Genomic DNA, 22,670 nt, shown 5'->3' on the forward strand with positions numbered 1-22,670 from the left:
TATCTTGGCTATGAACGGACGCTGTTGATGGCAATGGCTAATGAAGGAGGTACAACCAAATCGGAGATACGGGTTTGTGTTGGGCTAAACATATTAAATATATGTCATATGACTCGCATGTTGCCACATATCACCTCTCCTTGTGCTAGACAATACAGGGAAGTTTCAGAAGCTCAATTGAACCCCACCAAATCCACCTACTCCCAAAAAAAAAAAGTTGTGCTTTAACCATCCTAAATATAGTTTGATATAAAACTCCAGGACATCAACGTCTACTCTAGGAGGAGAGAGATGCCACCGTCAAAATGGGGGTTTTGTATCACCACTATATAGTTTTACCAAGGTTTTAGCTACTTGAGCAAGGGAAAGGACCCTATACATCGTTGACATGTTAGTAAATGGGATGGGCTTAATTGAACCAGAGGGTTTATTGGGCAGACCATCAAAATCAATAATAGACACAGCACAACATACGCACTATTTTAAGTCCTATCATGATTGAGGACGATTGTATTTCCAAGGCAATTTCAGATGGGCCAATCAACTCAAGGCACTAGCAATTACTTTGAGCAAGAATCTCTCCAGAACAAGGGAGCATTGTTTGTGAAATCCAATCAAAAAGGCCTAAAAGTTGTTGCCTCTGAGGTATGGGCATTCTTTTCAATGTCCTGATAGGTAAGCTCGGCGGCTGCTCCTGATCCACCGTGTGCTGGAGCCATTGCATATTTTAATTGGTTGATCCTTTTGGTGAGCTATAGCCGATTTGGAGACTTATCAAAGTTGTAAAGTAATGCTAGCCAGACCCAAAATATGGCATGCTAAATTGGCTATGATATAGACATCCAACTAGATTATCTAAATTAAGCAATGCATTTTGGGATTAAAGAGGACAACTCATCTACCTCCCCAACCCAACCCCAAGCCGCATGTAAAGGAGACCAATCTCTATCTCAACTCCCTCTTACCCTCACCTTGCTCCCGACCTTCCTCCGGCCATGCTGCTATCGCCGGCCACCTCACCACCTATGGTCCAATAACCTATTTTGAACTTTTTAGTAATCTTAAAACTTTCTAAAATGTTTAGCTAGCATCCAACTCAACATGCCATATAGGAAGTTCCAGCAATCTATCCCACATTTGGGTTTAACTGGCGCCTTCCAAGGTTAAATTCTTGTGCACTGCACTAACAGTGCCCATGATGTCCATATATGTCCATTACTTGGACTGCAACATGGGAGGAGCATGAGGTGGAACTTAAATCAAACGGTAGATCAACTTGTGACATCAAAGCCTCTGAAGAAGGATGTGGGATTGCCAAAATAATGGACAACAATTTAGATTTTAAGAGGTCTGTGCATGTAAGAAAATATAAAATATATAAATAAATCTATCTCATCCTATCAGCTTAAGCTTTTGGAACAAGTGGTGATTTTAACATAGTATCAAAACAGAGGTCCTGAGTTCAAACCCAGTCTCCGCACTCTTTAACCCATTATTAAAAATTTTCACATATTGGATTCACCCATTAAAAGAAAGTCTGGCCCACATGTGAGGGAGAATATAAGAAAATATAAAAAAAAAATCTGCTTTTGGAACAAGTGGTGATTTCAACAATACATGTATTTAGATTGAATGAATGAATGATCTTGACCATTCTTGCGATAGACTAATTTGGAAGATTGAAATAACTGATATGCATCCAAGATGGAGACTTATACCATTCTGCTGCCAAGGGATTCATCCATATGAAGGCCTAAATTTAGAGCCACAGGGAAGGTTGCAGTGGCTCCTTGGCTCATGACTCCATCCACTCAAGCTGCTCCCACTTGGAAGAGGAGCCAGCCACCACTAGTCATCCTTTGTTTGACAAGGAGGAGAAGAAAAAGAGAGACTATCCTTTCTTGTAGGCAAACTATCAATCATGAGATAGCGTGGGCGTAGCCCATTGGTTTGTTAAACTGCTTCAAAAAGTTCTTTAGTCATCCTTGAAAAGGATTCTGCTGGAAAGTGAAGTCTATTATTTTTCCTAACCAGAAATGAGGTTATCCGAGAACAGAGCTCAAATTTTAGACTTTGTATTAGGCTAAGTAGCAAAATAAACTTAAGCCTCTGACCTAAAGCTTATTGTGATGGTCCAACACCAAAAGGAGCAACTGTGGATAGTGCCATGGGAATTCCAGGTGCTTAATCTTTTTGACAGGCAACACATGAATATTCTTATTCAATGGTAATTGATACACTACCATTCATGCATTGATTGCGATGTTAAGAGCCACCAAGACCGTAGCATTGGATTCGCTCTCTGCAATTGGTATTCTTTACGTTTCTTTATTTGTTCTCTCTTTTTGATTTTTGTATTCCCATTTTCTATAGCGTGAACGACCTTCTTTTCTGTATGGAATATTTCAAGAAACATGTTCTAATATCATAATCTTTTTATCTGAATTGTTTGAACTATCAAAGAAATTGTTGCTGGATACCGTGGGCTAGATGGCATCAGGTTCTGGAATTCGGTGTCTTCTCATGGACAAGATATTCGGTTTGATGTAAGAGAGATGGCTTCTTTATTACGATGATTCAATTTAGAGGCACATGTTTGTTGTTGGCAGCCATTGGAAGAATGATTAGTGAGAGGGACATGTACCAGACTTTTGGTCCGAACTAAGTTTTGGATAAAATTATACTTATCTAATAGGCTTAAATTTTGATGCAGTAGATTAAATTTTAATAGATATCTATTTTTACACTTATAAAATAAAGTTTATGAGCAAGATTTATTGTTCTGGTTGCTATCGATACATATCGATTGTACTATACCAATATATAGTATGGGAATGTCCCAATAATCAGTATAGGATAATTGGTATGGAAATCGGTACTGAGATAACGACCTAGCTTCTGGGCATCTATTCTTACATGAGTCGGGATATATGTCCTCGAATCTTTTCCTCTGTATCATAATTTTAGCTACTCTCCTTCTATCAAATAAAGATATCCTTTCGAAAAGGTAAATTTAATATGTGAATTGGTAATAAGATAAATTTAATCAGATTAGGAGATCATAAATATCCATATTTCCTTTTTCTTTTTTTTTTTGCTAAGGCGAAAAGGAGGGGGGGAGGGGAGAACCCCACCCACGTAGCAGTCCCCACTAGGCAACCTTCCACTAGGAAATGTTTGATGCCGGTAGAAATTTTCTCATACCCTCTCCAACCCCTAGGTTATCCCATGTGTGAGTACGTTACCCCAACTCCACCTCAGTGCCAGCTGGACCAAATAGCGGTCCCATCGAGCGTGTCCAGGCGGAGGGCATCCGGTCCCTACATTTAATCGACGTCCGCGTGTTTCGAACCTGAACCGCGCTGGTGGAAACAAAGCCCCGTTCCAACCGTGCTACCACCTTGGCGGCCATATTTCCTTTTTTTTTTTTACTGAAACAAAAGGAGGGGAGAGGAGAATTAACCCCACCCACGTAGTAGCCCCCACTAGGCTCCCTTCCACCAGGGAATGTCCGATGTAGGTAGAAAGTTTCTCACACCCTCCCCACCAGCACGGGCGAGCCCGCGTGTGAGTACGTCACCCCAGCACCACCTCAGTATCAGAGAACCAGTAGCACCCCCAATGAGCAAACCAGATGGGGGGCATCCGGTCCCCGCATTTAATCGACGCCTGCGCGTTTCAAACCTGAATCACTTCGCTGGAAACAAAGCCTCGTTCCAACTGTGCTACCACCTTGGCAGTGCGGCCATATTTCCTTTCAAAAAGAGAGCCACAATGTTGCAGAAGTACTTTTATACAAAGGTAACGGGGATCATTTGCTCCTTTACCTTCTTTAGCTCATGTCTAAAATAATGGCTGCTTTTGTCATTATAACAGCCACAATAATGGTTATAATGATTTTTTTTGAAAGTGCAGTACATGTACTACAAGTTCTAGTCTTCTTATAGGTCAACTATATTACCCTTGGGGAAATAGTGGAGCTTGGAATTTTCTCAAAAAACAAGAAGCAATGTTTGATGATTGTGCAAGCTCTTGGTGTCCATTCCTGGTGAAGAAGATTGCATGTTTTGGGCTCAAAACTAGACCAAAATGGTGCAGGCTGGGTTGGAACTCAAATCTCCTGAAGCTTGCAAGGATGTTGCAAGAAATATCCATTTCAATTCAGTGCAATGCAGATCTTGTGTCTAAGTACGATGTCGACCTAGTGCTAAGTCCGATGCTTGAGCCACTGAGACTTGAGTTTGTCCCAAATTCTAATCCCCTTTTTAGTTGGGAACAGAACTCTAATCCTGTTTGCTCGACAAGTTCTTTGTGTGGTCTATTATTGCCCAAGACATGTAGTATTGCACATATATAGCTGAGTCATCTGAAAAGAATTCTGCAATTAAATACCTAGCAGAAATATAGAATGAACCAGGTGCAAACACATTGATAAATCAACTGCAGCTCAATAGTTAGGATTGTTCTGGAGATTCAGTTCAATAAACTCGCTGCTTTCCTCCTTGAATCATGCTGCAAGTCCATTTTAAGTTCAAATCCAGATAACAGATCTGATATAGCACCCAGTTATCGACAATTTGCCAAAAGAAGAGAATGTCGGCATGAGCATCACCATACATATACATAGTTATTGATTCTCCTAACAAGACATCTAACATATGGAAAATTTCAGAGTCGAAGAAATCCAAGCCAGGGATGAATTGCCCAGGAAACACCAGACAGACATCGATCGCCAACATAACTGAGAAGTGAGACCTGCTGCTGAGACGCTGCTATGAATTACGCTGTCCCCCGCCTTTTATGATTCCCCCAACAAGGGGATGCAAGTTGGTGGAGAAGTTGAGATGATGATCCTGATGCTGGAATAAACCTCCATTAATGCTGGACACGGTTGTAACGTTGTAGCAAGTAGGTGAGCCTGTTGCACCCGTCGTGCCATTTCGCATGAGGAGGATTTCAGATCCCGGGAGGCTCCCCTCTCCACCTCCACTCAGTTGCAGCAGAGAGGACCTGGTGGCATTCTTGACTGCTGCTGGAGCTGCTTTGGTGTTTAAGAATCGCCCACCTGAACCCCTTGCTCTTTTCATAGCATTGCAGATGCTGAGACTCATGAAGGAATGGTTGAACAAGACATGCAGCAGCAGATTGTTGGAAAAGTCAAGTTAAAAAATTGTAGCATATAATAATATGCAAGGAAAATAGAAAACCAGCAGCCCTTCACATACAAAAGGGACAATGCAACTATACAATGCTTCAAAACAGACTTTATGCTACTGCAAAGAGGTATCATGGCACAAGCAAAATTTCAGTGCCTTGAGAGAAACTCATTGAAGTTTATCTCAAATTACATAGCACTTAACCTCTCGAACCTCTCAGAGCGCAAAAAAAAAAAAAAAAGAAGTTGGAAATGACATTATGAAGACCAGAGGATAGGACCAGCAAATGTATAATAAGCTACCTTTCAACCTTTGATGAGTTTATTCTGAGCCTCTAACTTGGCATGCAGTTGCCTCTGTTGCAGTATTCCAGGATATTGTTTTGCATTGACATAAACTGATTAGGGATGCTAGGATGACAGAAACCTTGCCTCTAAATTTTTTTTAAAAAAAATAACGATAAAGAGGAATCGGCAGAATGAAAACAGTGCCAGAAGAATGAAACAAAATCCACAAATAAAGAGTTTATAAGTACAAGTATGCACAGTCAAAGATGAGCAACTATTTTAAGTTATTGCAGCCATGTCCATTGGTCATCACACCAAAAATGCACCGATGAAACAGAACCATAGTTTGAATTGCAGATGAATGTACACATACAAGCACGCATTGACCAAAGTTTGGATTGCAAATGAAGAAACTTGCTTATGCACACGCATGCACACGCGTATAGTATGCATGTATATATAGTTGACGATAAATAATTAACTTTGTATAAACAGTAAAGGATGATTTTAGTTCCTTTCAAAGCACATATAAGAGAGACCACTGAGTGCCTTGCAAGCAAGAGGTTTTCCTTTAGACATGATTTAAGGGAACAAGTCTCAGATAATGAGCAAAATTAACGCCATCATAAAATTGAATAGGTAGCCATCATTAATTAATTGACGCCTTCATAAGAAAGGCAACAGACTATATTGATTGTTATTTTGGAAATCTGGGCAAAATTTTAAATACCGCAGGACCTCTAATATTTCAAATATTCATGGACTGGAAATAAAATCTCAGTACTTGTTTTTTCAGTATGTTCTTTTATTTAAAACTGAAAATTTAGATGCTACTTGTTACCTTATCCCAAACAAACATGTGGCATCAATATCCTGTGAAGATGTAAACAAATTCCTATACTCTTCACGCGAGAACAAAGAAATTTTCAGAAGACTGTTACAACGTATAACAGAAACTCAATGGTCCCAAGCATACACAATTCAAACAGGATTAAAAGGACAATTGAGAAAAAAAGCAAATCACCATGCCTAGCATGAGCATGAAAATGATCATACCATGACAATGTACATAACAAAATTTCAAAAGTAGTCGTAAATCCAGGGCAGTATCACCTTCATGAAGAACCAAACACTATTGATTAGAATAGTTAATAGAAGGAACTTGAAACATAAATTCCCTTTTTCTTCTTGCCAGGACTGTGACATGCTTTAAGAAATGTTATAAAAAACAAATAACCTTTTCTGCTCATGCTGTCTCCCCCACTCAACTTCTGCTCTTTATCACAAACAAAGATCCAGCAGTGGGCAGTAGACATATATGACGTAAGAAAGATGTGTCTAAGAGAAAGTATGGCAAGAAACAAAAATTTGTTCAAGAATACTAACCAAAGCATGTGAACCAAAAGCAGACAGAATCCCTCCATAGTATGGATCTGTATAAGGGTATGGAACGCAAGACTGCAACAGAAATAACAAAATACCAAACAGATAAATATATGCAGATATATTCAATTGCACAAACATGTGAAAAAAAAGACATTTGAAAGTCAAAATAATCAATTTTAAGTTCCACAAAAATTATGTGAACTCAAAATAGACTGGCTAAGATCAATTTTTTGAGGAAGGACAGCTGCTCCCAGAGTTAAAACTGGCTTCATATGACCTTCAACCTGCTTCTCAGAAGTTTAATTATCACCTGCATGAAAGTACAGTAACACCATCAGAGGCTTGTGCACAGGAGAGAAAGGTGAATCAGCAAGCTCGATAAATACAGATTACAGAATATTATTTTCCTGTCAAACATCATACCCCCAAAAAGCTTCTGAATCATCTCAACTCAATCATGATTCAGAATTATACGGCAGAGAGAGAAGTCACTACATTGATCACAACAACTCAATTTTGCAAATTTAAAAACTTTAGATCCTGAATGCAGGATATATCTAATGTGTCTACAAAAGCAAAATGCAAAACGCATGCTTCCCTAGACAGTGCTACCACCTTACAAACAGAGAATATTACTCACCTAGAAAACAAGTTCCATCTTTTGGCCATTAACATAACTGTACCTGAAAATCAAAAGCTTGAACCATCAAAACTACTATACAACTTAACCTGTATATGCCTTATACCATCTCGCCCCTTGGAATGGCCACTAAATTAAAGCTGGAAATATACTGGTTCCCAAAAGTAAAATTTACAAACAAAATCACAAGAAAATGAGGATTCATTGATTGGCTAAGCAAAACACCTGAAATGTAGAGAAACTTGAAAAACAAATATAACAACCTGTATGCCTTATGCCATCTCTCACCTTGGAATGGCCAATAAATTAAAGCTGGAAATATACTGGTTCTCAAAAGTAAAATTTACAAACAAAATCGCAAGAAAATGAGGATTCTGTGATTGGCTAACCGGCTAAGCACATAACCTGAAATGTAGAGAACCTTGCAATTAAAACAAATATAACTAAAACCAATTGGGGCATAGCCAGAGCTGCTACTTCCTTCTTCATTTGGAGGTCCTAGATTTAAATCTTGTTGTTGAAGTGTTCCAGGATTTTCATCTATTGCATGTCAAATGATGCAGAGGGCTTTTGTCCCGCGGAAACTGAGTTCAATCGGTCAATTTTCAAAAAAGCAGGTGACCTGGAACCAAGTTGGCAGGAGGAAAATCCTAGAAAATAGTACTTAAAAAAGATATTTGAACACTAAACCTCCCATACAGTCACAGGACTCTCAACCACCAAGACACAAATTAATGCTATTTTGTTTTTTTTTTTTTTGGATAAGGAAAGCTATTTTGTTGTGATGGTATATTGTACTTAATTATAAAAACATTTCAATATGACTAAATGCTGTTGATTCAACTAGGTTGTGATTTAATAAACAATTCTTTCTATCAAAAGGAAAATAACCAATTCTTTTTCACCTTTTGGATATTTTCAGAACTTCACTATAGATTGTAGGGCTTGGTGCCCAAGTGGACCAAGGACCCTTGTATTTAACCTTCAAGCCTTAATGGCTGAATATTTGCATGGATAAGCTGTGCAGACTAAAGCATGAATGGACGCAGGCTGAAGCCTCCCATTCTCTATCCTTATTAAAGATAAAAGGTATATTGCAACAAGTATCTAGGTATATTTGCATGCGAAACTTGAAGTTCAAACTTAATGGTGATCAAGGAATTCGGGCAGGCAGAGGAAGAGGAGAGGGGCTGCGAATCGTCCACCTAGGTTTCTCCAATTGCTGTTGCTTTCCCATCCCCCTCGTCCACCCAGTGGAGAAAGGTGGCCTCGTTGTTCTCCGGCGGCGGCGGGGGTGGCGGCTCCTCCCCGATCGGGTAGAGGGTGCGTACGTTCGGGAGCTCGTCTTCTTTGGGCGGGAGGTTTTGTTCTGTGGGTGCGGAGGCGCCGCCATATCCGTCGACCGCGAGCACATCGCCTTGCGCGCCACCACCGCAGCTGACATCTCGGTGAAGAACCCGCCTCACTCCGCTTCGGGAAGAGCGTTCCGTTCGCTCGTTAGACTGGGCGGCTTCTTTCTTTTTTTTCCCCCCTTGCGCTCAAGTAGCCACGTGGTGAAAAATAATTGGCCTAGTCCCCACGTCACAATAAGAAAGCCCAAAAGAAAGTGCACCTACTATGGGTCGTTTCTGCCCCGTCACCATTACGTTCGCCTATGGAGACAGTGAGCAAGGCGACAGTGACCTCCAGTTGCCGGTAGCCAACCGTACGGAATCTCTAATTGTTTCTCGCTTTCCTCCGCCAATCATTTAGTTCAGCCACTGACACGTGTCAATAGGTCGGCAAGAATAAAAGGCGAAAGAAACCCATTCTACACCCAGTAAAATCATCCGATTCCGCTGCTTTCCCTCGCTCGTTTTGTCGTACTCCTTTTATCGAACAGCCCTATCCATTTCGGCCCTCCCCCCCCCCCCCTCCTTCCACTCCATGAAACCCTAAGGTCCCCGCCGGAGATCGACGGGTGAGATCCGTCCACCTGTCCCCGGCGACATGGACGCCGGAGTCGGGTCCTCCTCCCTCTTCCTCTCTCTCCTCCTGATCTCCTCGAAACCCTAATACGTAATTCTTAGGGTTGGGGTTAGGGTTTCGTAATTTCTAGTAGAGATGAAGGAGAGGCCGTAGACATAGGTAAAAAGGGAGAGCTTGAGGGCTTCAAGGGGGCGACGCCGACGCCGGTGGAGGAGGGGGAGGCGTCGGCGGAGCTCCACCTCCCGGCGGAAGTCGATTGGGAGATGCTGGACAAGTCGCGGTTCTTCCTCCTCGGCGCCGTCCTCTTCTCCGCCGTATCCGCCGCCCTCTACCCGGCGGTGGTGCTCAAGACCCGCCTCCAGGTCTCCCACCCCCTGCCCCCCTCCGCCTGCGCCGCCGCCGCCTTCATTCTCCGCCACGAGGGCCTCCATGCCTTCTACCGCGGCTTCGCCACCTCCCTCGCCGGCACCATCCCCGCCCGCGCCCTCTACATGGCTGCCCTCGAGGTCACCAAGAGTGCAGTCGGCTCCGCCCGCCTTCAGCCTCGGCCTCCCCGAGCCGGCTGCCTCCGCAGCTGCCGGCGCTGCCGCCGGCCTTAGCGCCGCCGTCGCCGCCCAGGTGGTTCTGGGACCCCAGTCGACGTCATCAGCCAGCGACTCATGGTCCAAGGCTGCCATCTCCAAGGCCCCAAATACCTCGGCGGACTTGATGTCTTCAGAAAAATCCTATCTTGTGACGGAATTCGAGGTCTCTACCGGGGCTTTGGCATGTCCATCCTCACCTATGCCCCCTCCAATGCCATGTGGTGGGCTTCCTATTATCTGTCCCAAAGGATCATATGGGGTGGATTGGGGTACTACTACTTCAGCCGCCAAGAGGAGAAGGGAGCAATGGTGGCGGCGGCGAGATGATAAGGCCGGGGTATGGGCCGGTGGTGGTGGTGCAGGGGGTGAGCGCAGCCATGGCAGGGGAGCGGCGGCGGTGGTGACGATGCCGTTGGACACCATCAAGACGAGGATGCAGGTGATGGAGGGGCGGATGACGATCGGGCGAACGGTGAGGACCCTCATGAGGGAAGGAGGGTGGGGTGCATGCTACCGGGGCCTGGGGCCGAGGTGGGCCTCGATGTCGGTGTCAGCCACCACCATGATCACCACCTACGAGTTCCTGAAGCGGCTTTCTGCAAAGAGGCAGGACGGCTTGGCCACATGACACGAGGTATATAGAAAAAATTTGCCTTTTCCTCCACTTCTTATGAATAGTTTCTTCTTTATCTTGTACACATTGACCTTTTCTCTTTCAAAGAAGGAAAGAGAGATGTGTGTAGAGAGAGCTTGGGTTGAGTTGTTGTAAAGAATGGTGTTTTTACCATGTAGATCTAATTCAATTCAGTTCATGGGGTTTTGTTTTTTATTGCCCTTTTTTGTTTTTTAAACGAGTAATTCGATGATTTGGAATGTAAGGTTGGATGGAGAATTAGTAATGCCAAAGAGATATCTTTCAATCGAAACACTCAACACAGTCTACTACTACTTCTCATTCGAATTCCCGCTTCCCAACAGCACCCTAATGAAAAAATTAACTGTGTAATTCCAAAAGCTGTAACAAAGTCTATTAGTTGAATGATATACAATGGAAACCTTCTTTCTTTCATTAGGGTTCGTTTGATTGTACATAAAGGAATTACAGAAAAGACATGAAGTTTTTATTGCTCCTATTTCTAAGTTCTTCTATGCAATAAAGTATAAAATTATTGGAAAAAAAGTTAAAAATAGTAAAAATCTCTTAAGCTGCTGGCATAAAATTTCTGTTTTTATCATGCTTTACCAATCACTTGAAAATTTTACCTGCTGAAATTCCCTTCAACATGAAAGATTTGTGGAGGTCCAGAGAGGATGTGATTAAGCTTGCCCATTGCAAAAGAATTTCTCTGTTTCTGTTGAATGGACCTCAGCAACATTACACTCCTGTTGTTTGGTTCAGAGTTATGCTTGCATTGTGAAATTGTTTGGTTCAGAGTTATGCTTTATGGTGAAATATTTAAGTGATCCAAAATGTTCTTTATGATATACATTATTCAGATTCTCTACAAAAAGCTAAGACTTCAAGTGTTTTGTAGACTTGTTGCTTGTGTATTAAATAGTGACAAAACAATGGAATTTTAACAATATGGCTAATGACTTAATTTTGTCCATGATTCCATGGTTGGTTTTTCAACAATATGACTAACGACTTAATTTTGTCCATAATTCCTTGGTTGGAAAACATGTCAATTGCTTGAACTTTTGGTCATAAATATATGTATTAATGCCCTAAAATACATGAGACATGATGGATGGTGAATAAGATTTGATCACTTTCCATGCATATTGATAAGGTATTTATTACTTGAGTTCATTAAATCTTGTCCCCTGTGTCGTTTTAACTTTTCTTACCATATTGAATGCTTTAAAAAGGCTTTTCTTGTTATCTGTTTCAGTACCTGTATAATGATGAACCCTAGACCTGTTACAAGTGGGTAGTATAATTGTTCAACCTATATCTAATAGATATTTGTAGATGTTTTCCCGAATGCTGTGTAGAGAATGCTTATGTGGTGTTAGGTTGTGATTGAGATTCTTGATGTGGTATCGTAATTAAGTGAAAAAAGAAATATAAATAGATGCCTTAAGATTCTCAAAATCTCATTCGTACCATGCAATATATTTCATTATATATTTGACTGAAAGGTTAGCCATCCATTTGATAACGGATAAGTTCGATTAGGTACTTTATTGATGAGCTACTTAGTAGTTGGACTTGTTTGTTAAAAAGATTCATTATAAATGCTCAATCTGTTTCCTTTATTGATGCCTAAAACATGACAGCAAAATGTATGATAAAAGTCAGAAGACCCTGCGGCCAGCACATTCGCAAAATATTTTTTTAAAGGAAATTTTTTTTGAGGGCATTGTTGCACACATCAAACATCTAAATATTGAACAGTATTTTGGAATAATAAAGTGGCATTGGCATCACACAATTACTGGTGCATCAAGTCTAATATAATGATATGTCTAATCCATGTTTACGGTCACATTCAGGACTGTGGTATGTGAGCACTGTGAATTTTTACAGGAAGGGTTTGAAACCATTGCCTTTCGTTTTTAGAAAATAAAGGTACTTGTTTTTCTAGTGTTATCCAACCATCATAGATAGTTCAAGTAGTGGGCTTATATATAATGGTCACTATGGGTGTTGCTGAACATAATAATTGTTATCTTATATTAGCATGCTTAATCTTAATGATATGGCCTAAGATTATCTCAGGAGCTAAACATGAGTACCGCCTTTCTTGTTAGGTAAAGCTGATGATCCACATGATCTCTCTGCTGATGCTTTTGTGTGTTGGGGTCCATATAACGATTGGTTGTTGCTCTGTTACCAATGTATTTGCATGCAACTGCGACATGGTGATGGCCAATGATATCCATAGATTAGGATATAATGTAATGGATGATTGGCTTTCGGTGAGATCTAGATCAGTCTCTAGCTTGGGAACCCTTGGATGCTTCTGGGATTGGGATGTCAGAAATTTGGTAGGCTTTTGTGTAAATGATTAACATGTGGGGCAGGAAGTTTGTTAGGGCTTATAATGATTGATAGTGATTGATAGTGAAAGCTTGCTGAGAACAATGTCCATAGCAGGATGCTAATTCAATATTTTGGTTGATTGATGTATTAGGTTTAGCTTCCATTGTCATGTAGGAATCATAATCTTTGGCATTCATTTTGTTGCTTTTTGTATTCTTTGAGACAAGATATGAATGGAAGATCACAGCTAGCTTAATTAGCACTTTTTGATGGTTGTACTGAAGACTTGGGATCTAATGTTGCCTTCATCAAGGGTAGGGAAGTCTGCAGATATAGGAGGGATATCACCATTCCATAGCTTGAAGTTCTTATAGGCCTCCTGTATATAACGAGAATAAGAGAAATTTCTTACTGGTTTCATTGATGTTATGCGCTTCATTAGTTTCACTAGTTTAATTCAATGGGTATTGTAGTTATGTGGATGAAGTATTAATGAATGTGACTGCTGTTGTGACCTCATCATGCGACACTTGTTGACCTTGTTAGGCCTTGATGATTGGAGAATTCCCATGTTAGCAAACTTAATGTGGAGAACAATTATCTTATATTAATTATAAAGACATGATCTTATGAGGTGGTTAGTTATTCTGTACTAATTTATGGTCAATATAATGGACTAATTTTCTGGGCCATTGATTTTGCATGTTGATGATAACTTCGAATGCCAAATATTGATGTCAACTAGCATCATAAACATATAAAATTGATGGAAATAACAAATAAGAAAACAGATGAAAATATACAACAAACTAATGTAGGGGACAAGTCTCATCATGTTGATTCGGGTCAGTCCTACGCTATTAGTTCATATCTAATTTCAAGTTCTCAAATGCCTTGATGACTACCTCTTCCTTCATCTTTCCCATGATGGATTTTGAAAATTAAAATCTATTATCTTTTATCTTATTTTTAAATAGTGATTCAAAATGTAAGTGTTCAGTATTTTATGATTCTTTTTGCATTTTCTGTTGAATGGGAACATCCGTCTACTGTGCCCTTGTAATGGAGGAGCCATCTCTTGTGTAATAGGTATGTAAAGGACAAATATAGTACATTTACTAGATTGCTCCCTCTTTAAAGAAAAAAATACCATGGTTTGAAAAAAACAGCTATCTTTTCTCTATCTCAATATCTATTAAATGAGTATGGGAGAGGCACTCTGTCCTCAATTTGAGAGAAAAAAATAAAGAAATGGTGAAAAAAAAGGCATTCCTCCATCTCAAATCTGAACTCCTCCATTTTTTTTCACTTGATATAAAAAATTCAAATAAAATAAATACGAAATAGAAGAAAAACAGTCCCTCCAATTCAAACCCCAGCTTCTTTTTAATGGAGGGTTAAATCCTACCAACTGTGACTACCATAGCACCTCCCAAAAAGATATGACCGGTGGCCATATCTTGACCTTTTTCAGATTTCGAGTCATCTCGTCCTTCAACTTCTGGTTCCCAATCAAAAGTCGTAGTTCCATGAGGTGACGAGGGCAAGGATGGATATCTCTGGCCGCCACCATCATTCAAAAAATTAAAAAAAAAAAAAAAAAAAAAAACAGAGATAAGCCCACGAGTTAAACCACAATAAATGTTGCGAAAGAGCACACATGAAATTTTTATTTTTCTTTTTTTTGTCCCAAGAGCTTCACTAAAATCTTCCTATAGTCAAAAAGGAGAACCAGCCACTACGCTCCCTCGCCCTGCATGGATTTTTATTATTTCCTTGTCTTTCATTGCTACGAGTCATCAACCCACAAATGATGGTTATGGTTATGATCATGTTGGATAACCATCAATCCCCTGCAAATGATTCATCACAAGGAAACACACTTTTCGCTTCCGAGGAAGGGTTACTTGCTTATCATTTCATCGAGCTCAAGAATTTGCCACCTCTGTATGGCTTCAACAACCCAACCATCAATTCTATAGAAATCACCATCTCAAAAATATTTATTACATCTCTCTTTCCACAAATTTCAGTCAGCTTTATAAACACCTGTTGTCAATTATTCATATCAGATATGCTCAACTCCAGCATCCCAGAATGCATAATATGTGATACAGGTTAGGGTCATTCCAGTGGGGTATTAGACTAGTTGATCTACGAGGCAAAAGCACCAGACAAGAATGACTATTACTTAGATTTGGCTTGGCTTGCCATACAGTAAAAAAGAGTGCTTTCCATTACAAATAAAGCTTCAGCACCTATCTGTGTATGATGCTACTTCCATCCCTGACCATATGATACCACCCCTTCAAAAGTTGGCCATCCAATTCAGGTGACTAAGCTGGGGCTGCTGATAGGCCCCGATCTGGGGTCCAGGAGGTGCCACTCCAACTCCAACTCCAACGCTCGCACCCAGGGCTGATGGGACCTGCTGGTGCACCATTTGATGGGGACTCGCGACGGAGGCCGGCTGTGGTGGATGGTACAAGCCTGGATATTGAACATTAGATGACTGTGCTGCGGCATTGAACGAAGCATGACCAGCATGGGTTGGCATGTAAACTGCATGTGGTGCTTGCCCAGATAAATTATAATATGGTGCAGATTGCAAGCTCGAAAGCTCTTGTGGCGTCTGAATCCAGATATCAGATGTCTCTGCCTGGAACATAATAGGAAACCAAAACATATTATATTATGGATCAAGTCGATCACAGTTTGGGGGGGAAAGAAAGCACGAAATTTTGTATCAAGAAGCTTAAAGATCTGTTCCAGTATGTTTCATCCATAGACATCCATGATATCAAACAATCATAGAAATGTAGCATCATCATCAAACAAATGAGCATAAACATGCAACCATCAAAGTGTAAAACTGCCTCGATTCACCTGATTGGCCAAGAAGTAGTTGTTTTCGATTCATTTTCAACCATAAATGAAATGCTGAGGATTAGATCATACCTGGGGTGTTGGAACATAGAGGCTGTTGTCTTTGTATTTTATCCTGCTTACATCTTCAAGGCCAGCAGCACTGCCAATAGTACCAGGAGAATTGATGGTGAATCCAGCAGGATTAGCATAGTTTCCATACCCGGTTGGGCTTCCTACAGGAACAGGTTTATACTGTGAGGTAGCATACTTCATGCTACTGCAGTTACGTGCGAGTTTGCTCCCGGCATCAGAAAATAGTTGTTCCCATTTGATGGATGAGGATATGCAGGGTTGTTTGAATAGTTCGGCATGGCCATTTTGTGGGACATAAACTGGAGAAAATAAGTGACGATATGGCACAAAATTCGGGTAGTGTGAGATGGGAACTTGTGGATACAACTGAGCTACTGGCTGCTGCTGTGGCTGAATTGGTGGTGGCTGCTGAACCATGGCAAAGCTTGAAGAGCTGCTGCTCATTGAATGCGAGTTCAGGGCCTGCAGGCATAAAGTGTTGAATGGTGGCAATAATTAAGGATAGAATAAAATATGCCACTTAAGGACATCTCGAAATTCTCACAATATCAGATCATATCAAGGATTGAAATTTCAGCTGCCTAAAACAACCAAAAACTAATTAAAATTTTCAGTTTCAGTCATGTTTTGGGTGGAGGAATTGTCACATGGGCAAAAAGAAGGGAAAGCTCCAAATGAATCCACTGTGATCGGCTCTATAAACAAAAGAAGTCAGGGAAAGTAGGGACAGGAAAAACAATGGACAGAAGGTTTAAAGCATAACGAACAGTTATAAGACATATATAGCAAGGAAAACAATAAAGAAGGCATCTGAATAGGTTCGGAAGCAAGCCAAGGTACCTCAGACAGTGAAGATAAACCTTGTGAGCTCACATTTTCTTCCATCATCGTCCTAAAAAATGGGGCACCATAACTCATTTGGGGGTCGTATGCCTGTTTCAAAGAAAAAAGTTATTATTTTTACAAGTATTATACTATCTTCTTTAAGCATAAATTACAATCTTACAACCAAATTGTCAAACGTGTCAGCATATCTTGAAAAACTGGCTTCCATATTTCGCATTTAAAACACAAAACAGATTCTCAACATACTTGATATTTGGACTTACCAGGAAGCTTGACAGGGTTGATGAATTCTGTAGTTGCTGTGGTTCTGCTGAACTGTAGGGAGGGCTTGGGCTTTGGACCAACCCAATTTCCTCGAAACTCCCAATATTATGAGGGCTTAAGGACCCGCTATTTTCAGGTTGTGCTTCCTCAGATTCTGTAGATGATGTGGTAGAGTCAGGTTGGGAAGTTTCTAGATTGGCCATCCACAAAATCTCCTTGGTCAGCGGCAGAGGCATCCTCGCTGGAGCCCAGTGGGCCAGTTGCTAGTATACTGCAGATATCAAATTAAATATAAGTATACTGCCCTATCTAGAACTGAACACTCAAAAAAAAAGTGACGCCAATCCTACACTATAATAGCAGTTGATGGGAGAAGGCATCCAAGCCCTCAACTATCAACTTTCAAATGGGCTTATAAAAAGAACAGAAAGCAAAGAAAAAGTCATGCAACCATATATGACTTCCCCGTTGGATAGTTAAAGCTGAGAAGTTAAATAAAACCAACAATAGTCATTTTTCAGCATTATGAGATATTAATACCAAAATCATACCATGGTTCTTGTAGGAAATACAATCAAAATATAAGGAGGAAAAAAGGCAATACCTTAGAGTAGGTTCATTGCTGGTCTCTTGTGCATTTTCAGAAGCCTGAGAAGCAGATGTGAACCCCTTGGTGGAGTCAAAACCAGCTCCAAAACTACCAAATGTCAGTTGCGTATGTTCAGACTCTGACACTTGAAGATGCTGAGGTATGATTACATGCTGAGTTTCCAAAATGTTAATTTGTGAAAGTTTCTCTGACAAGCCAGGAACATCCGCTGGGTTTGAGCTACCAGAACCATCAGCATGGGAAAAGGTTGAACCTGTTTCAATCACACCAGGACTAATCGCAGCCGCCTTCTGAATTGATTTTGGTTTCCACTCCATGTTGGACTGCATGGCTGTTTAACCAAATATTCAGAATTTGTATGTAACAAAATCAGTATAGCAGACATAATTGTTCCATCTACTCAGGATTGACAATTTATATCATTTACAATATATAATTTAACATCTATAAGTTCAAGCCCAAATTTGTACACGCAAGTTTACCTCAAAGCTTCTCAAAACCTGAGATATAATAAATTTCCTTTTTTTGTATAATTTGCTATTTGCATTATCCATGTTCACTAGAATTATATAAAGTAAGCTAAACCCTAAACATCTTAACTAATGTGGCATATGAACAGTTCGAAAAAAATAATGTTTGACCAATGGCTGAACATAGTTGATGATAGAAAAGATTGCAATTTGGTAGCCGAAAAAAAGATCACCATTTACTCAATAACAACCTCTCACATTTTCCAAGAAGAGTTGTATCTCCTGATAAATGAGCCAATAAATAACGAACTAAAAAAAAATTGCTCAAACAACAAATGTTGCTGCACTCTTCAAAGATTCAGCTCTGCTAATATGCCCAAGAGATCAGAAGTGAATCCTTCCCATCATTCTGTTATCAAGTCAACCAATGTTACATTCTCTCTAAATCAGAGACAACAGGTAGCATTCCATAAAAGATTGGCTATATAAAATCTTATAACTGTCCCAATATATGTTAAGCGATTGTGCCAAGCCTAAATAATGTAGATTTAGTATAGTTAATGACATGTTGAAAATGAATCATATAATTATTTGAAAATTGAAACATTGATGTATCATAGTTTGATCGATAAAGCCAACTTAATGTACATGGTATATGATATGAATGGGATAAGACTCTTTTGTGGTATTTCATTATTGTCAAACTCTAGTAAGGCCTACTCTCAAGCCAAAATCTTTATTTTTTATAAGTTGTAAAATAAAGCAAGAATCATAGAATAACAACAATGAACATGAGGACTTGTGCTTCATCTAAAAGATAGGGGGCTAGCCACTCAGAAGATGATTCATAGGTCAAAGTAGCTTAACCACTGTCAGGACTCAAAATTTGTTAAGCAAAGTCTCTGTTGTAGCCCTCCATTTTCTGAACAAATAGACCATTGCCTAACCTCTCTGCTCAATCTAAGAACAACATCTCTTTTCTTTCAGCAATGCATCAATATTCTTTAATCCCTGTCAAGGTTTACCGAACTAGTACTGAAGGATATACCGGCCAGTGACTGCTTCAGCACGGTACGGGACCATGCCATTCCATGGCATACCAAAACCGAAAACAAGGAGAGGGAGGGGGAGAAGGAGAAAAGGAGAGTGGGAGGAAGCGGGGGTGGGGAAAGGGAAGAACCGAGGGCTTACCAGTGACGGCCGAGAGGGAGCAAGTCTAGCACTATCAAAACCCTCGAAAGGGGAGGAGGGGGGCATGCCTCGACTGCCATAAGGAAACTCTCGAATGATTGCAACCCTCAAACGTTTGTGAGCTCGAACCGTCGTGGGGGGGGGGGGGGGGGGGGGGGGGGAGAGACTCTCGAACGATCGTCGAGTGGGAGGCAGGGAGGTTTGAACCAACGCGAGCAGGGTCAAGGGGGTTTAAAATTGAATCAGGGGGTTGGGGAGGGGTTCTATTGCGATGAACCAAGGGTAAGATAGGGGTTTAATAACCGAACCGTCCCGACCTAACTGAACCGTTTTCCAACTTGGCGTCGGTTCGATTTGATACAAGCCGAACTACCTGGTTTGGGTCGGTTCTGCAAACAATGATCCTCATTTGATGTGTATCACTAATTTACTTTGTTCTCTGGAAGCTCCTAAAGCTGCAGAATTTGGATGAAATCATGGTCTGCTGTACCGGTCCGTACCGGCCGGTACGAGCCGGTACGTACTGGTCCGGCCTGGGACCGGTACCGGATCAGCGTAAAATCCGGTACCGGTAATTTATTGTTGAAGAACCGGTACGGGACCGGTACGCCACCGGTACGGACCGGTACGGGGACCGGTTTCGTACCGGTCCGGGCCGCCACCGATACGCCGACCGGTACCGGTACGGCGGACCTTGGATGAAATCTTCTCAATATTCATTCCACTTAATAATGTAACTGCTTTCACAATAGACGTTTGAAGTCTAGTCAAGAAACAATCTGTCTATGTATATATAGTATGTATTTATGGATCTATATATTCTATCCATCTATGCATGCATGCATGTAGAAAAGTAAAATTTAAAATTTATATTGTATATAACTTTTAAAGAGAATAATGGGATATCTTCTTTTTTTCCCCTTGTCTTGTCACCTTAAAAAGAGTAATTAGAATCTAATTTGTACTTTTCTTTCCTTTTTTCACAGCTATGATTTCAGTTATTTCACCTTTAAAACAAATCAAATTTATCTAAATAGGAGTTACTTATGTATTGTAAATGAGGTGGAAGGGCAGTTCTAGAAGAAAAATGACAGAAACAGAATGGAATATTTCTCAATTCAAAACTGTTGTTTCTGTATGTAGTACAGATATATATAAGCCAAGAGCCAAGAACTCAAGCATGATTCCTAAAGAAGTGCTTACAAAGTAGAAAAGCATGTAACTCGATTAATTAAGACATGATTTCAAACTAAATATATATCGAAAAACAAAAATTCTAACAACAATATTAATATTCAATTAATTGGACAAAGTTTCCACTTACTTCAATATAGTGATGCAAACGGGTTGATTATGATCAACAAGCAACCCAAAATTTGTTTTAGGTCAAGTAAACAACATGGCCTGATGGGTCAATCAAGTAAAATTTTGTGTCAACAAGTCAGAACAAGTGACCCAAAAATTGCTCTGGTAAACATGATGAATCTATCATGCCACTAATGCCAAACACTAGAGAGACCCCTCTTTCAAAATTCTTTATTGGCTAAGTAACAACCTCTCTCTCTCTCTTACCACAAAGGAAGCACAGTTCATAGTACCACAGCAGAAACATCACTCCCTCATCTAACAATGGGCCACAGCAAGCCCTCTCACTATAATAGTCTAACCCACAGAAGAGGGGTAAAACTTACACAGCCATGTGACATTCGCCAGGCTTGGGTGTAAAGGTGCAATTGAAGAGGGTGTTAGGTCCAGTGAGGTCAACTCCAAGGTTACTACCATCCCTAGTATTATAAAAAAAAAAAAAAAAAACTCTCACAAGTTTATTGAACATGCCATTGTTTCATCTGTACATATTTCAAACTTTCTTGTAGGCATTCTTCCAAAAAAAATAGCTGATTTTATTGGCAATGCTCCAATCTTCTCACCCATCAAAAGCATAAGATAAACAACCTTCCACTATTAGTTTCATCTCCCCTTCAAGTAGTCCTAAGACAGAACTTCGGCTTTATTGAAAGTCATGCTTTCTCCAACAGGATAAAATATCTTCATGATTATAATCATAATTGCAACACAACATCTATGTATAGTTTTGGTGCACCTAATCGTCCATCCGCTACATCAAAAATTAGCTCCAGCTACTAGTACTTCTCCAAGAGAACATCAAACTGGTAAGAATTCTTGTCCGCATTTTTTGGAACTCATCCTTGAATTTTATGTCTTTTTACCTTCAATTACCAATAACAAGCAATTTGACAAGAAGAAAATACTTCATACAAAATGATATTAGTTTTCCTTCAAAACACAAAGTTAACAGGTTTTATACATGTACTATGACATATGAATTGAAATATAAGATAAACTAGAAGTTTCAGACTGTCATTTCATACAGAAAATAGTTTCAACTTTCAAGTTATCATTTTAGCTATGAAACAAGATTACTGGAGCTTGTAGTTACTATATCAGAAATGGATGATATTATGGCATATTGGGTAGTGAACTGACATTAAGCAATACTTATGTAAATAAGACAACCGGTAATAAGCATATTTGCAATTTTACACAACGGATATCTCACAAGAAATGCAAAGGTTAAAAGAATAAAATGAGAACTGTACTTTCCCATGACCCACAGGCTGCCTGCTATGGTGTTGACCAACTGAAATGATCTGCTAAAAGATGTGCTAGACAAGATAGGCTCTGAAGAAGGTGTTTGGATGAATTGATTGTTCTTAGACACTGCAGCAGATTGAATCGATGATTTTGCAAGCAATGAGGTATCTTTTCCTGATAAAGGAACTGAAAAGGAACCACTTGAAACAGATGAATGAGAAGTTGGATGATTAGAAGACTGTTTCCGAACACCCACTGCTCCTATTTCACGCTGAATAGCACAACTGTTCCAGCTGATCTGGAACTAGGAGATGGAACATGAACTGGATCTGAAGATGAACAGCACACCCCAATGATAGAGTTGGTTGATGTCAATTTAGATTGTGACTTCGAACTATTGGGGACCTCCTGTGCCTGTGAAGTAGAGACTGTTGGTTGTGTCTCTTCGGGTAGTAATGGCTTATGACTGCCACCTGAGCCTGCATATTTGGCATGATCTGCTCCAGAATGACGGGGCTCACTTCCACCTGAGATGGGATGTGCCCTCCGAGTTCTTGGAAACCATGTTCTTCTGATCGATTGGAACCCAAGCAGAGCTACAGTGGAAAAGTATGGATTAGCAACCATACCAAAAAGATCTAACAAATATTCATTATAGTTCAATGTGAACACATGCAAACACTACCAGCAGGATTGATAAGACTG

General features: G+C 40.3%; 1 protein-coding gene and 2 pseudogenes across 2 annotated transcripts; 1 reads left to right on the top strand and 2 right to left on the bottom strand.

Annotated features, from left to right (window-relative positions):
* Positions 1-4,428: 4,428 nt before the first annotated feature.
* On the bottom strand, positions 4,429-8,953 carry LOC103703264. 2 transcript variants are annotated; one of them, XR_603424.3, is made up of 4 exons: positions 8,675-8,953; positions 7,470-7,512; positions 6,830-7,139; positions 4,429-5,100 (listed from the first exon to the last, which is right to left on the bottom strand). XR_603424.3 is itself a non-coding variant. In XM_039120741.1 (3 exons), exons 1-3 carry the CDS (start codon positions 8,911-8,913, stop codon positions 4,773-4,775), a joined length of 639 nt encoding a protein of 212 aa, XP_038976669.1. In that variant the 5' UTR covers positions 8,914-8,953; the 3' UTR covers positions 4,429-4,772. The 2 variants fall into 2 exon arrangements, 1 of the variants encoding a protein (XP_038976669.1); XM_039120741.1 differs by lacking the exon at positions 7,470-7,512 and having other exon boundaries at positions 6,830-6,901.
* Positions 8,954-9,358: 405 nt separating this feature from the next.
* Positions 9,359-13,272, top strand: LOC103703265 (annotated as a pseudogene).
* A 1,755-nt stretch (positions 13,273-15,027) lies between these two features.
* On the bottom strand, positions 15,028-18,051 carry LOC120107463 (annotated as a pseudogene).
* Between the last annotated feature and the right edge of the window lie 4,619 nt (positions 18,052-22,670).

Source organism: Phoenix dactylifera, unplaced genomic scaffold (genome assembly GCF_009389715.1).
Source record: "Phoenix dactylifera cultivar Barhee BC4 unplaced genomic scaffold, palm_55x_up_171113_PBpolish2nd_filt_p 000873F, whole genome shotgun sequence".
Taxonomy (NCBI): Eukaryota; Viridiplantae; Streptophyta; class Magnoliopsida; order Arecales; family Arecaceae; genus Phoenix; species Phoenix dactylifera.

Coding starts and splice junctions, on each gene's coding strand:
- LOC103703264 (XM_039120741.1), bottom strand. CDS start 8,913: ATGTCAGCTGCGGTGGTGGCGCGCAAGGCGATGTGCTCGCGGTCGACG. Junction 6,902..8,674: donor CAGCAATTGGAGAAACCTAG/GTGGACGATTCG, acceptor TTTCTGTTGCAG/TCTTGCGTTCCATACCCTTA. Junction 5,101..6,829: donor CTTTTGGTTCACATGCTTTG/GTTAGTATTCTT, acceptor CATGAGTCTCAG/CATCTGCAATGCTATGAAAA.